The 13,186-nt window shown below is 43.0% G+C and overlaps 1 protein-coding gene across 1 annotated transcript; it reads left to right on the forward strand.

Moving 5' to 3' along the window:
* Positions 1-1,013: 1,013 nt before the first annotated feature.
* Positions 1,014-8,675, forward strand: SPP2 (secreted phosphoprotein 2). Its single transcript, XM_026077516.1, has 6 exons — positions 1,014-1,089; positions 1,190-1,314; positions 2,727-2,849; positions 6,044-6,154; positions 8,158-8,212; positions 8,578-8,675. The coding sequence occupies exons 1-6, from the start codon at positions 1,041-1,043 to the stop codon at positions 8,673-8,675; spliced, it is 561 nt and encodes a 186-aa protein (XP_025933301.1). The 5' UTR covers positions 1,014-1,040.
* The last annotated feature ends 4,511 nt before the right edge of the window (positions 8,676-13,186 follow it).

A 13,186-nucleotide genomic window follows, 5' to 3' on the forward strand; every position in this document is an offset into this window, starting at 1 on the left:
TGAATCTCTTGAGCAGTTTCTCTCTCTCCTTCCCCAACTCTTATGGACAGCCTTTAGCACTAAAACACAGGTGCTTCTCTGAATCTTGCTAAAAGCACTTCAGTGGCTCTGCTGTGGGGTAGTTGCAGTACAGTCAAAAGACATGTTGCCTGCATCTGAAATGCAAGACCAGCAAGTGCTGAGTGACTTTGCGTTGGAGAGGATGGTCACAGAACCCCTTGCCCAGTTGCTGTCTGGCTCTAGTCAGCTAAGAGCTTCAGTACTGAAGTGAGGCCATAATTTTTTCAAAACTCCCGTTAACTTCTGTGCTGAAACTGAGGCTTGAGCATCACAGGGGGATTTGATGGAGGATATCAAATGGCCACAGCCAGTGACTTCTTTGGTTAGCTTGGCTCAGACTTGGTAAATTAGAATGATGTGAGTGCTCCTCTGACACGTGATGAATAGCAGAGGTCCCAGGAGCCTGCAAGGCAAAAGGATCTGGGCTGTCCCAAGGGGTTGCACTGTGCTGCGTGTCTAAGAGGCTTTTGTTTGATACTATGGCCCAACAGGGTCATGGTGACAGATGGGTCTGTGTGGGTGAATTCCCATTCAGTGCTGGGGAATTGTCTCCTCCTCAGGGAGCACAGGCATGTAACTGCTTTTAGTCACTGCAGGGATGCTTGGTCAGGTATTAAGGGAAGAATTGACTTGCCAGCTTTAAACTGAAAACTGATGGGTAGAATTGAACAAAAAGAACTGGGTTCTGCCTTTGGCTATGGAGATATCAGAAATTCAGTGCTTTCTTTTAGTCACAGTGCTAGGGGAAAAAAGCACTGCAGTACATCTCTTAATGGAGAGCTACTGCTAAATGGAGAAAAGCTGACAGCAAATATTTACTCCCAGATCAATTCTGTTTAAAGTGCAATGTTTGTAGCAGAGCTTGGACACAGGAAGGTCAGGTGTAGTATCAAGGCTGTATTTATATAAAGACAGAGGAACATGCTCTGGAAACCACTGCTTAGAAAGGGAAAAGACCAGAGGATTTTGATGGGCACACTATGAGGATCTTAATTTTTGTACTTACACTGAGCATTTTCTCATGTTCAGGTAAGTCACTCAGAATGGATCCATGTCCTATTTCTTATGATTTAGGGGAAAAAGGTACAAGACCAGATTAACTTTTAATGGAACTGTGTGTCTGTCTCAGGGTTTCCGGTGTATGACTATGAACTGCCTGTCACAGAAGAGGCTCTCAATGCTTCCATTGCAAGAATCAATTCTCAGTCACGGGGGCCAAACTTGTATGGTGTTGTCAGGAGCCATGTTAGAAGTGTAAGTTCACAGACAGCTCAGATACTTTACCTGAAATATGCTTTTCTTTGATGGAAAACTGTTTTCCACCCAACCTGGGAAACCCCAATTTAATTGGAGTTTTCAACATTTCTTGGAAGAGGGTGGATTTGGGGCTTTATCCAAAGCTATGGCTTTAGAAACCTGAATGTTCCTTGTGTGTTGTTTTTTAATTAATAATAGGTTAGGAGTTCAAATTTTGCACTCCCACAACATAAATTTATGAGGGAAGTCTCAYAGGAGTTTGTTCAAAACTTTATTCAGAAAAGAGCTGGTGCTTTAAAATACCTCCAGCTAACTGCTTTGTTTTGGGCATATGGTCACCTGGTCCATCTGAAAGTCTCAGCTGAATGTCTGCAATGCTAATTAGATGCCACCACAAACACAGGATTCTTTCTTCAATCTGTATTTACTTCACCTGTCTCTACACACCAGTTCTGGATTAAATCTACTAGTGTCTAAATACAATCAGGAAACTGTTGTCTGTTTTAACCTGTATTGGATTCCCAAAGTTAAGGAGTTAAAACTTCATAATTTAAAGTTGGCATGTCTATGTTCCTAAACATCCTGAGAACCACTCTGTTTCTATAGGTGGCGTGTATCAAGTCCTCTGCAAGGATGAATGGCAAGATGACATTTGAATAGATCTAGTCTGGAAAAACTTGTACTTGAAAGCAATTACTGAAAGCAGTGTGTTTATTTGATTCTCCCTTACCGAGCTAAAACATTGATTAGACTGTGAGGATAAGAAAAGAAGATCTTAATGTGTCAACAAAAGCAGCCAAACTCCTTAAAGCTCGCAGTGTGGCATGCACACTTCCTACGGAGGCACCTGAGTTGACAAGGAGTGATTCTTTAGGCTGTGTTAATTCAATTGTTTGCAATCTGCTGATTTACTTCCAAAGTCATGTGTTTGCAATATACTTCCCAGCAGTCTAGATATCCAAAGCAGAGCTGTTTAGCACCCTGGTTTTCACAGAAAGGATGGGAGCAGCAGGAGTGCTGGCATGCTGTTGCCTTGGTGGGCAGCAGCAAACGGGGGTGTTGCTATGTGCACTTACTTCTGAGGGCTGCAGTCTTGGAAACCAACTTGAGCAGCAGGAGGCCTTGCAATGGATTGTGGTGTTTCATCTGAAACACCTGTGGAAAGCTGCTCTATGTTGCTGTTACTAGATCTGCTTAAGAGAACAAAACCCAATGTGTTTTGTTTTTCCTACAAATGTGCGAAAGAAAGCAACCTTTCCCACACTACACTAATCTGCTCTAAATTCGACGCTGACCCATAATGCTGTAATGTCTTGCCTCCACTTGACAAAGAAGCAAGATTGCCATGTAGTGGACATAGAAGACTAACAGGCACTAATTGTATATTTTGTTGATCTTCTTTTTACCAGGTTGACATGTGGAACAGCAATGATTATAAGCTAGTGCTGCAGTTCAGTATCCGTGAAACTGTATGCACAAAAATTTCAGGGAGAGACCCATTCACATGTGACTTCAAATTAGGGTCTTTCGTGGTAAGTGCATTTGTGTCCTTGGATGGGGGGAGAGGGAGGGTACAAAAAAACCCCTTGGTACAGGCTGTTCTCACAACATGTTGAAACATGGTGCTGATGAATGATTGGCCTCCTGAAAACCAAAACAAATATAACCTGCAGTATGGACCGAGTGTTACGTGGGGAGTGGCAGTTCTTGGAAACTCTTCAGGCTGACCTGTTAGGAGAATGGGAGCTGCTCTTAGAGCTGAAAAGAAAGTATGTGTGTCTTGGAGCAGCATGTAGTGAAAGTGTCTGTGTGCTTTGGGACCAACTCCTGGAAGGAAGGTACGGCTTCTTTACAAGATAAGAGAGGGGAAAAACTGAAGTTTGACCTGCTTTTGGCTATCATCCATCCAGGTAAGGAGTAAGAAGCCAGGAAAGCAGGATACAAGTGCAGAATTGGCAATTAATATAGGATCATGTGGGACACCCTCAGAGACACAGCTTTGTGTGCTGCATTATGTAGTAAGGCCAGGAGTCCTACGTGAGCTAAAGATGCTATGATGACTGGGTAGTAAGAATGAGAAAGGAGCTTGGCAGTCTTACCTCTCTGCTCTTTGAGCCGGGGTTTCCAGGCAGCCTAAGGGGAAAGTGACACTCGCGGTATTTTCTTAGTAGAAGCGATATACCCAGGAAGGAAAAATCTCTAACACTCCTGAGTCCCTTCCCAGAGAAGAGGAAAGTCACAGATTAGAGGCCAGGAGAGAGAGAGGTGTCTGCGACCATGCAGCCTGAGCTCCTGTCAGAAATGCAGGCTAGTCGTCAAGACACCTACTGCAAGAAGCAACAGGACCTTGTAGCTTTGTGCCTGGCTCGCTGAGGGTGCTGAGCTAACTCACGCTGTTTCTGGATAGTCCTACTGCATACCTCTGCCYGGCATGTGCCACAGTCTCCTCCTTGCATTATAAAGCCACAGCCCCCTAACTATTCATTCAAAAACTCTTTTGACCAGAGAGGCAGTGGTTTTATCCACAGTGACCCCCTCTTTCTGCTCCCAGCTGGTTATTGGGTAAACAAGCCAGATGTGAAGAGATGCCAGAGTAGCTTAAGGCCCCTTTGTACACACCTCTCTGTGCCTCCTGAAGTGCACAGTTGCAGCCTTTGTCAAAAGCATAACAGCCACTTTTAAACCCCGTCCCTCTGAGCACCCTCCTATTTGCAGAGCAGGGAAATGGCATGGTAGAAGTCAAACAAGATTTGTAGAGCACAGGTTTCCCTGTGTGGGGAAGGGACTAAGCGGGTCATTTCTGCCCAAATTTATAGCTGTCTTGTGCTTCTGGATCAGCCTGGAGAACCGGAGGATTTGACTTGGCTGACACACCGTTTGACTTTCCTCTCTCTTTCTCACATTCTTTTTTTCTGAAATTTATTACAAAACCCTTGAGAAGATACTCTGGACATTATATAATGATGTTTAAGAAGATACCTTAGAGTTATATAATTGCATGCGTAACCCTGAAAGCAGCATGAGGAGACCTGGAGCACAGAACTCTGCTGGTTATGAGTTTCAGCTGAGTGCCAAAGGCTGGCTGAAGCCTAAATCCAGTCCAAGTGCATTTTTCCTGGTAGGCTTGAACAGTCAGTGCATTTATTTATGGACTTGATGAGAACTTCCTATAACTTTGGAAAGAGAGCAGAATTCACTTGGCAGTGCATGGTCTCCTCATCTAGATGTCCCTGAAGTCAACAGTTGCTTTACTGTTGGCTTTGACTGCTCTTGGATGAGACTGTGAAGGTACCATGTAAAGGCTTATCTTCTTATTGAGTGCAGATCCCCCCTTCACTGTCAGCTGACAGTGCTAATCTTTTCTATCAGATTTTCAACTCCGTTTTCAGCTTGAAATAAACACATATCGGGCTTTTGATATAGCTCTTGCTGGAACTCTGACTCTTAAATGACCAGCTTCAGTGTCAGTACGTCAGCCCTGGATCTGGTCTTCTCTATGCTTGATTATTTTTGACAAAACATGGCTCCTATTGCAAGGAGTGCTTCTGAGTGGTTACGTCTAAACTTGTTGCATAAAACCTGCAAAGCATATGGAGTAGCTCTTGAGCCCCTGTGTCCAATAACGCCATACTGTGCTATGTACTGTATTATGGCACTCAAACTTCTAGAAAGATTATCTGTGGTTCTTTGTGCTGCTGCAAGCTGAGTTCTTCTCACATTTTTTCCTTCTGTGAATGGCAGCCAAACATATCTGTTCTTCCTGGGCACAGAGTTTAGACAAAAGGCAGGATTCTGGGAAGGCAGTCAAGGATGGGATCTCAGAACAGATAGCACAGAAGCTTTCCTAATAGCTAACAAATCATGCTACTACCTCGGGAGGTAGTTTACCCCTGAAAGAGCCAGTTAGGTCTCACTGAGTACCACTGCCCTTGAGGTAAGCAGCTTGTGTGAGTAGATGGGACAATGCTGAAATGATGGCTCTTGCAAGGTTTTTTTCAAAACGCAAAGGTTGGCTGCAGTAAAGTTATCACTGTATTCTAAAGAGACACCATCCTACAGGTCCTCCCAAACCATGGGCACCTCAGCAGATTTACCTGATTTATTGAGTCGGGGCCTGAACTGGTTCACTGTGATGTGTATGTTGCACATATTAATATAGATGGAACATATAGAGAGAAATCTCTGGTTTAGGCACCATATTTTAGTGGTTGAGAGGATCCATCCCTTGTCTCTTCCTGTTGGTGCAATGGGGTATGAATGACAATGTAAGGATATCCATTTTCTAAATTTGGGTGTAAGTTTGGCTCAAGCATCCATCCAGTCATGAAGGCAACTTCTTTAAAGGTAGTTTCACTTCTAGAGTTGGAGCTGCCATCAGCATAGCCCTGCACAGCTCTTCTATTCATGGTTGGTAATGCCAGAGGCATGGAAAGGATTTGGAAATTTTCTTCTACCTCTAACAGGTTCCAGGCTTCATACAGTTAATATGCAACTGTGGAGCAATAACTTGTGGCTATGGCAGTGTGGAGTTGTATGCCACCAGAGTACACTGTTCTGGCCTCAGGCTGCTCCAAGAATTAGTTTAGGGGTATAGCCTTGAGTTTTTTCCTTTTGGAAGCTGATTAATAAATCCCTGTACAGATGTTTTCCCCTCAGTGAAACTCCAGGAGGGGGATTGCACTATAGGCTTGCTCCATCAGATTTGTCCTATTTTGATCTGTTACAGCCAACTGCTTTCTGCAGAAGTGTTGTGGTAGTCTCTGAAGAGCAGATCGTGAACATGGTTGTCCAGTGCCATCAGGACATGTCCGGCTCGGAATCAATAAGCAGTGAGGAGGTAAGGAAGGGGACAACTTGTTTTTGCTGCCGGGGGAAAAAAATTTGCTCATCCTCTTTTGAAGAGAGGTTGGGTAAGTATGTGTGAAGGCAGGATTTGTAACTGGCTGTGATCATGCATATTGAAACTCTGAATGCCAACACAAGGATTTTTTTTTTTTCCACCTCATTTGATAGTGTTCCCATTTTATTGGTGGAGAAACTGAGGCATGGCGGGGCATGGAATTTGCCTGTGATTAATCACTAGGCCACAGTTCCTCCCCTCCAAATCTAATGGTCACTTCAAAGTTGGAACATCTTTTCTGCACACTGCCACATTGCCAGAGGACTCTCTGTCCCCGCTGTGGCTCATCTGATGGTGTACTTTTTCTCTCCTTACTCAAATGTCTAGTAACCTTCTTGTCCTGTGCTGTCTGTGCTGCAGAAGCTCCTGCCATCTCTTTTAGTTGCAGTTAGAGGTTTCAAACAGAAAACTGTATGTGGTTTGAAATCCAGCTGTCTCTTGTCACGCTGTACTTTTTTTCATCAGCTGCGAGGTTTGACCTTGCTTGATGCCTGCCTTGGGAGAGTGTGAATCTCTGATAGTCTGGCAGATCTACCAACCTTGACACCCTTTCTCCATTGAAATATATAGTGTGCCTGCGCCTGGAGAACAGTGATTGGCACATTTTATAGACACATCTGATGACTGTGACTCTGTTATTAAATCCAGCCCTCAGCTGAGTGTTTAATCACAGTATAACTGAAGAAGGCTTGCTCTGCTGGGATTTGTGTTCCACGTGGCTTTGTTTTTGAGCTGTCTCATTTGATTTTTAAGGTGTGAGTAAATGCTGATCCCAATCTGTGAGTTCCTGATAGCTGTTTTCAAATCATGCCGGTGTGCACTTTTCCATGAACTGACAGAAAAGGGAGTTCATCTGAAATTGGGTGCCTGCACTTACAACACAAATCAATGGTGGGTGTTGTGCTTGAGGATTATGTTCGGGGAATGAAGCCAGTTCCAAAGGCAAGGTGCCAGAGAATAAGGACAGCTTTTATTTTTGGGAACTGCAAGCAGCTGAATGAATAACTTGAAGTGAACAGGATTCAGCGTCACCTCTTGGTTTGAATTGCCAAATTAGCTTGTGATTTTCTTGTTCAGAGTCTCTATTCAGAACTAGCTAGTGAATGTACCACAGGAATTCTTGATTTGCAGAGCAGAAAGACTGTGTGTGAAGTACTGGAATATGTAAGGTAGTCTTGGATGTTCAGTCTGTCCTCTGCGGGTTAAGCATAACTCTTTTTTAATTGGACACTCAGTATAAACACTTGCTTTTACAAGCAGAGTTCTTTCTGCAAGTCCTCTTTAACCATCACTTAAAATTCAGTACTGCTGCCAATATTCCTGTTAGGGAATATATTTGCTAGAATGTTAATGGGGAATAAATGCCAAAGGGAATTATCGCACATGAAAGGAAAAGTATTTTTTTCTGCAAAGGGCTGCAGCAGGTGCACACCAGCTCTTCCTCTAGAGGTTTTAACTTGGTTCAAAGGATCTCAGCCTGACCCACTGTGAATGATGCTGGTGTAAATCCAGTAGTGTTTGTGGCGTTTGGATGTGACAGGCATCATGACTGACTGAGGCTGGTATTATATTACTAGGAAAGAGACCTACAGAAGATGATTATAGAGAGAGTTTTAAAAGAGTCATTTGAGGCCAAAATGGTGCTCTATGTGACCACAACAGACTAACTCTGCTCTTCAGGCTGCCTGACTCTATCTGCGCTACAGTCAGGTCAGATAAGGTGTTGAGTATCCAAGATATTGACCTGAGGGCCTACCTGGAACTATAGACCTGCTTAGAAACATAACTGCTTTGTAATAGTCTCAGCACTGATCTTGTTTTTGGAGAAATTAATAATGAAGTCCTGAATTACTTCACTGACCACACAGTATCTGAGGAAATGCAGGAGAGGCTGGCTTCTTCATAGATGAGCTTCTTAAAGAAATGTTTTTAATTTCCAGATGATGCATATGCAGATAATGAACCCCAAAAGGCCAGGCAGCAGTCGCAGTGAAGGTAAGCGATTTCTACCATGCTGGACTTCCCTGGCACATGTTGGTTTGCCTTTTGGGCGGGAACAGGTCATCAGTTTGAGGGAGCAGGAAATATGGGAGAACAGCAGTTTGCTCAGATCATGCCCAGCTTCCTTTCCCTGTACATGAGGACATCTCGTTAAAGTAGTTAGGGCATTAGGCTGCAATGTGGGGCAATGCTGTGGTTTGTATGCTCTATGTAACCATYTTCTGGATTGCCAAACTTGTGCTCTCCTAATTAGTACTTGTGTGTATCCTTGAGGTTGTCCTGATGTCACAGAACGTTGAATGAACACGTGTCTGGAAGCATATAGCACCCATGTATGTCTCCATGTTCTTTCTTAAAAGGTCTCTTTGCTCCTGAAACCTTCCCTTCAAGGAGAAGAGGTAACAGCTATGGAGATTGGCGTAAACCCAGCTATATCAGCTCTGACAAGATTGAATAACACGGTTTGTGTAAGTACAGTTGAAAGTGTAGCTTTCATGCAGGCTAGGTCTGCAGGTTTTTGGGCAGAGCAGGAATGTAACTGATCAGGATAAAGGATCTCTTGGAGGAATGTGCTTTTTGACTGCAAGAATGTTAAAAGCCATTTTGTCCTAGACATTTGTAGGACTTGCTTATGGGGACATGCAGTGACATGGGAGAATACAAATAGCACTATCAATTGGTCACTCGCCAAATGTTGCTGAAGCGTGAGGCAACCCATGCAGTTCTTGTAACTCAAAGGACAAATCCAGGCAGCACTTTGATAAGCTGCCTGATTCTGTCTGGAATGTAATAGTAACTAAACCATATGGTGAAGTCAACTGGTGCAAAAAGCTAAGGGATTATAATTCTGCTCCCTCAGTTCTCCCATTATATACAGTAGAGTATGGTTCAAAAGATACTTTTTTTTTTTTCTTCTGTAAGATGAAGTAAATGTGCAGGAGTGGTATATGGGGATTAAGACCCTCTCAGGTCCAAATACCTAGTAAGGTCACAGCTTAGGAAATGAAAAGTACCATTGCTGGGACATACTTGTGGGAGTTACTCTATTCCATATTGTCAAAACCACTCACAGATTTGGGTGTCATCACTGGTCTGTGCAGGCAGGGTTTGTGCTTCTGGGTGTCTGTCTCTGGTGCCTAAGGGATGGCTCGCAGAACAGGGGCTCCAGTGGGTTGTCAAGGCAAYGGAGGATGGTTTTGACTGCCTCTTTGTGCTATACCTGTTGTTTCACTTCCAAGAAGACATCCATATACAGAGCTCATGGCTCTTGCTCATTCTCAAGTAGTCTGTCCCATATGCTCACACAAACAGCAGTGTCCTGGTGTACAGGTAGTGTGAAAACAGAGGCCAACAAAATCAGCCTGCTCTCCTGAGCTAAGCTGAAGGCTCAAGCCTTGAGCTATGGTTGTGCCTTTTTGTCTCCATCTTGGTTGACAGAGATGTATTTCTGTAAGCGCTAATGTTTCATGGATGCTTTGGAACTTTACCAAACTGGTTGCTCTTAGCAGGAGTGTAGCACTTGCCTATGGGATCTGGACCATGCCTTTTTGTAGCATATTGGCAAAGATACTGAGATAAGTCATATGTGGCCCATTCTGCCAGTGCTCTCCTCCCACCCACAACTTGTTGGGTCTACTTATGTGCCTTTTTCTCCTCCAAACTCTTGAAGGAATGGCAGTTCTTTGTGCAGAACCTAATGCAATGGGGCCTTGAGGAGCCGTAGTTCAGCAAACAAAAAACAAATGCAGTAATAACGTATCTGAGAGAACAAAGAAGCAATTTACCCAGGGCAACTTTTGTTGCTGAGAACCTGTGAAGATGATGTTTGGAGCCCAGTTAATGGGAATAATAGTGACAGGCACTCATGATTCCTTTGGATCTGGCAAGGCCTATGCTGCACATACCACCTTTGCTGACCTACTTCTGAGGATCTGTGTGGGAGTAGCTCTAATTGCTGCTGCTATCTTACCTGCCATATTATGGAGCTAATCTGAAGCAAAATGTTCTTGAAAGAGTTTTAGCAACACAGAATGGAGATGGTTCTTTAGCATGTTAACCAGTTTTAAAACACTTGGGAAAGGAAGAGGAAAGTTCTTAGTGCTGTGTCTGTGCCATAGACACTGGCTACATACCCACAGCAGGTCTGCGTCCCTGTGGAGACAGCCAGAACTGAATGCTACATCTATGTAGAGCTCAATTCAGTCTCTCCCCATTGGAAACAGGACAGTTTTAGATGCAGATTGCACTGATGACTCACCAAAAACTGACACAGTTGTTACTCATAAGTATATCTTTGATAAACATATATGTGCTGAAGGAGATATACCCCTACTTTCCTAGAAACTAGATATGAAGGGAAAAACCCAGTAATTCTGCTAGGTCAGGTTTTTATTTGATCTTGTAAAAATGCTTTCATTAAATCCGTATGCTATTTTAGTTTATCCATAAGCCAGTACAAGGTGATGTGCTGTTTTAATTAGTGCCTTTCCTCTTATAGGAATTTCTGACTTTTCTAAATGTCTTTGAACTTCCTTGAGCATATTGTAGTGGCATTCCGGTGTGAATTCTGTGTCCTTTTGGGTAGCTTTATTCCGAGGAGTTAGCGTGGAAAAGCTGAGGCTTACTGAACAGTAACATACTTGATTTTCTGTTTCAGAGAAGAGAGGGAGAAATTTTCTAAATGTCTGACCTTTGGCTTCTGCGAACCAAACTTTCCCAACCTGGCTCAGTGGATTTGAGTTGAACCATCTTCAACCGATCTTCCAGAAAAATTGTGGGGAAGGAGATCTGTGCTCTTTAAATGGGCTGACATCCCTTTTTCTTGCATTTGGAAAATGCTAGGTCTCTTAAATTGGTTCTTTGGTTCTCCAGAGGAGCTATCCTAATAAAGCAACAGTTGCAAATGTTTTGTGTTCCTGGACTTAATGCCTAATAAACCTCTAAACCAGAAGTGAGATGTAAAACCTTCTCGAAAGAGAACAGAAAACAAATGGGGAGAAATTTATGGTTCTTGAAACCCTGTGCAGTTCCAGTTTTAATACTTCCTGCTCACTCTTGAAGGTAGGTTGCAAGGACCTGAGTCCTAGGTTTTGGCCCAATCGTAATTCAGAGGCGGATACATCAGGAGATTGAGGGAGATTTTCAAAGCCCATCAAAGCTGCTTGTCTCTTATTTTTGTTGATTTGACCTATTATTAGCTGCAAAGTCTGGAGCTATGTTTGCTTCTCAATTTCATTTGTATCCAAAGTCTGAGGGTTTCATCTGTGGGCTTCATTTGGAACAATGCGTATCCAAATTACTTAATGTGTTTGAGGCCAGGGAAAGTCATGGTTTTTTTTTTTCCCCCTGTGTTTTGGCACCTGCATGATTATGGCTGGCATTATTACAATTCATTCTGTGATGACAGTATTCAGTGAAGCATAGGAAATGCATGCTATGTTTTGAGATGGCAGTAATTCAGCTGGCTTAGCTTAGCTGAGAGAAGATGTTGGGGGAGGCTGGGGAAACGGCAATTTAATAATAGAAGACTTTTATCTCTTAAGCAAAGAACCTCTTGTTGACAGGCAAAGCTAGACAAGTTCAGGTGAGAAACAAAGTGTGATTCTTTTTTTATGCAACAGTGTGTGAAACTGACTGCTGCAAAAATTGCCAAGGCAAGTGGTTGAAAGAGTTTTTGATGCTGGATTTTGCATTTTCTGAACTAGATCTTCCCCTTTAGCCACAGGAATTATTTCACAGGAATCCTGTGCCTGACTCTATGCAAGAAGCCAGGCTAAATGTTCTCACTGGTCCCTTCTGGCTCTGTTTTTGATTTATTAGAATGTGCTAAATATTCAAGAGGGAAAAAATTAGTGCAATTCTTATATAAAGAAAATCTTTTTCAAATCTGCAGTCTTCAGACCCAACTGATCTGTGGRTGCCTGCAGGAGCCAGCAAACTGCATGTGAAAGAACCACATCAATGATTAACGAGCTTACTTCAGTGACAAATTCTAATCAGATTTTCTGGATTTATTTCCTAATGCATCTCCGGAACTGGGGAGATTGTGAAAATCATATGTCAGGCTGTGGACCAGCCTTTCCAACAAATACCTCAGGCACATGAGCAAGCGACAGCAGGGGAGCCAGCTGCTCTACAACAGCTGATCACTGGTTAACAACCTTAGCCTGCAACAAGTGTAAGGTCATTAGTTAGCTTGGCCTATAAGATATGTGCAGAGCTTGCTGGAGCTGTGTTAGCTGCCACAGTGTCAGCAAAGGGCATGTTAGTAATGCAGTTAATCCCCTGTTGAAACCCTTGGGGAGGAGGGATTCCTGCTCAGAAAAGGATGCTGTTTATCCCACACAGCAGATTAAAGGCTTTTTGAATGTGCTCAGGTATGTGAAATTTTATGTGGAATTCTAGGTTCCATTAAGCTGGAACCAGCTTAATGGTATTTGTGGCTCTGAATTGCAAGGAAGAGGTTTTTTTTTTTAAAAAAAAAAAAAAAAAAGGCTCAAATTCACTTAACATCTTGAACCTCAGAAAGCAAAGGAAAAAGGCCCCCAATGCTCTGCTCTTTCAAAATCAACTCCCAAAAGCAATTATTCTTTGTGAGGGGTGAAGTCCAGCCTATGACTTATTTTTGTCTGTAGTCAACAGAATTGCTTCATTTCCTTGAAGAGGAAAATTAAGAAGAAAACTCCTGTCTTTGCTTGCAATATACATGTAGGTTGCAATTACTAATTTTCTCTTAGTGCCATTAATCATGTGAGGAAAGTGTTTTCTAACAGAAGATCAAATTTCTTCTGTATAAAGCCAAGGGGTTGTGATTTCCTCATCAAGTTTTCTACGTTTTCTTAAAATGACTCTCTGGCTGAGTTCACCTCGTGTGGCTCACTGGTGGCTGGAATGGGATTATGGCAGTTGTTACGACCTGATTAGCAGCCTTGCAGTATAGTAAATTGCTTGAAGCAGAAGTAAACAGAC

The sequence above is a fragment of the Apteryx rowi genome, unplaced genomic scaffold (genome assembly GCF_003343035.1).
Source record: "Apteryx rowi isolate R43461 unplaced genomic scaffold, aptRow1 scaffold_1114, whole genome shotgun sequence".
NCBI lineage: Eukaryota > Metazoa > Chordata > Aves > Apterygiformes > Apterygidae > Apteryx > Apteryx rowi.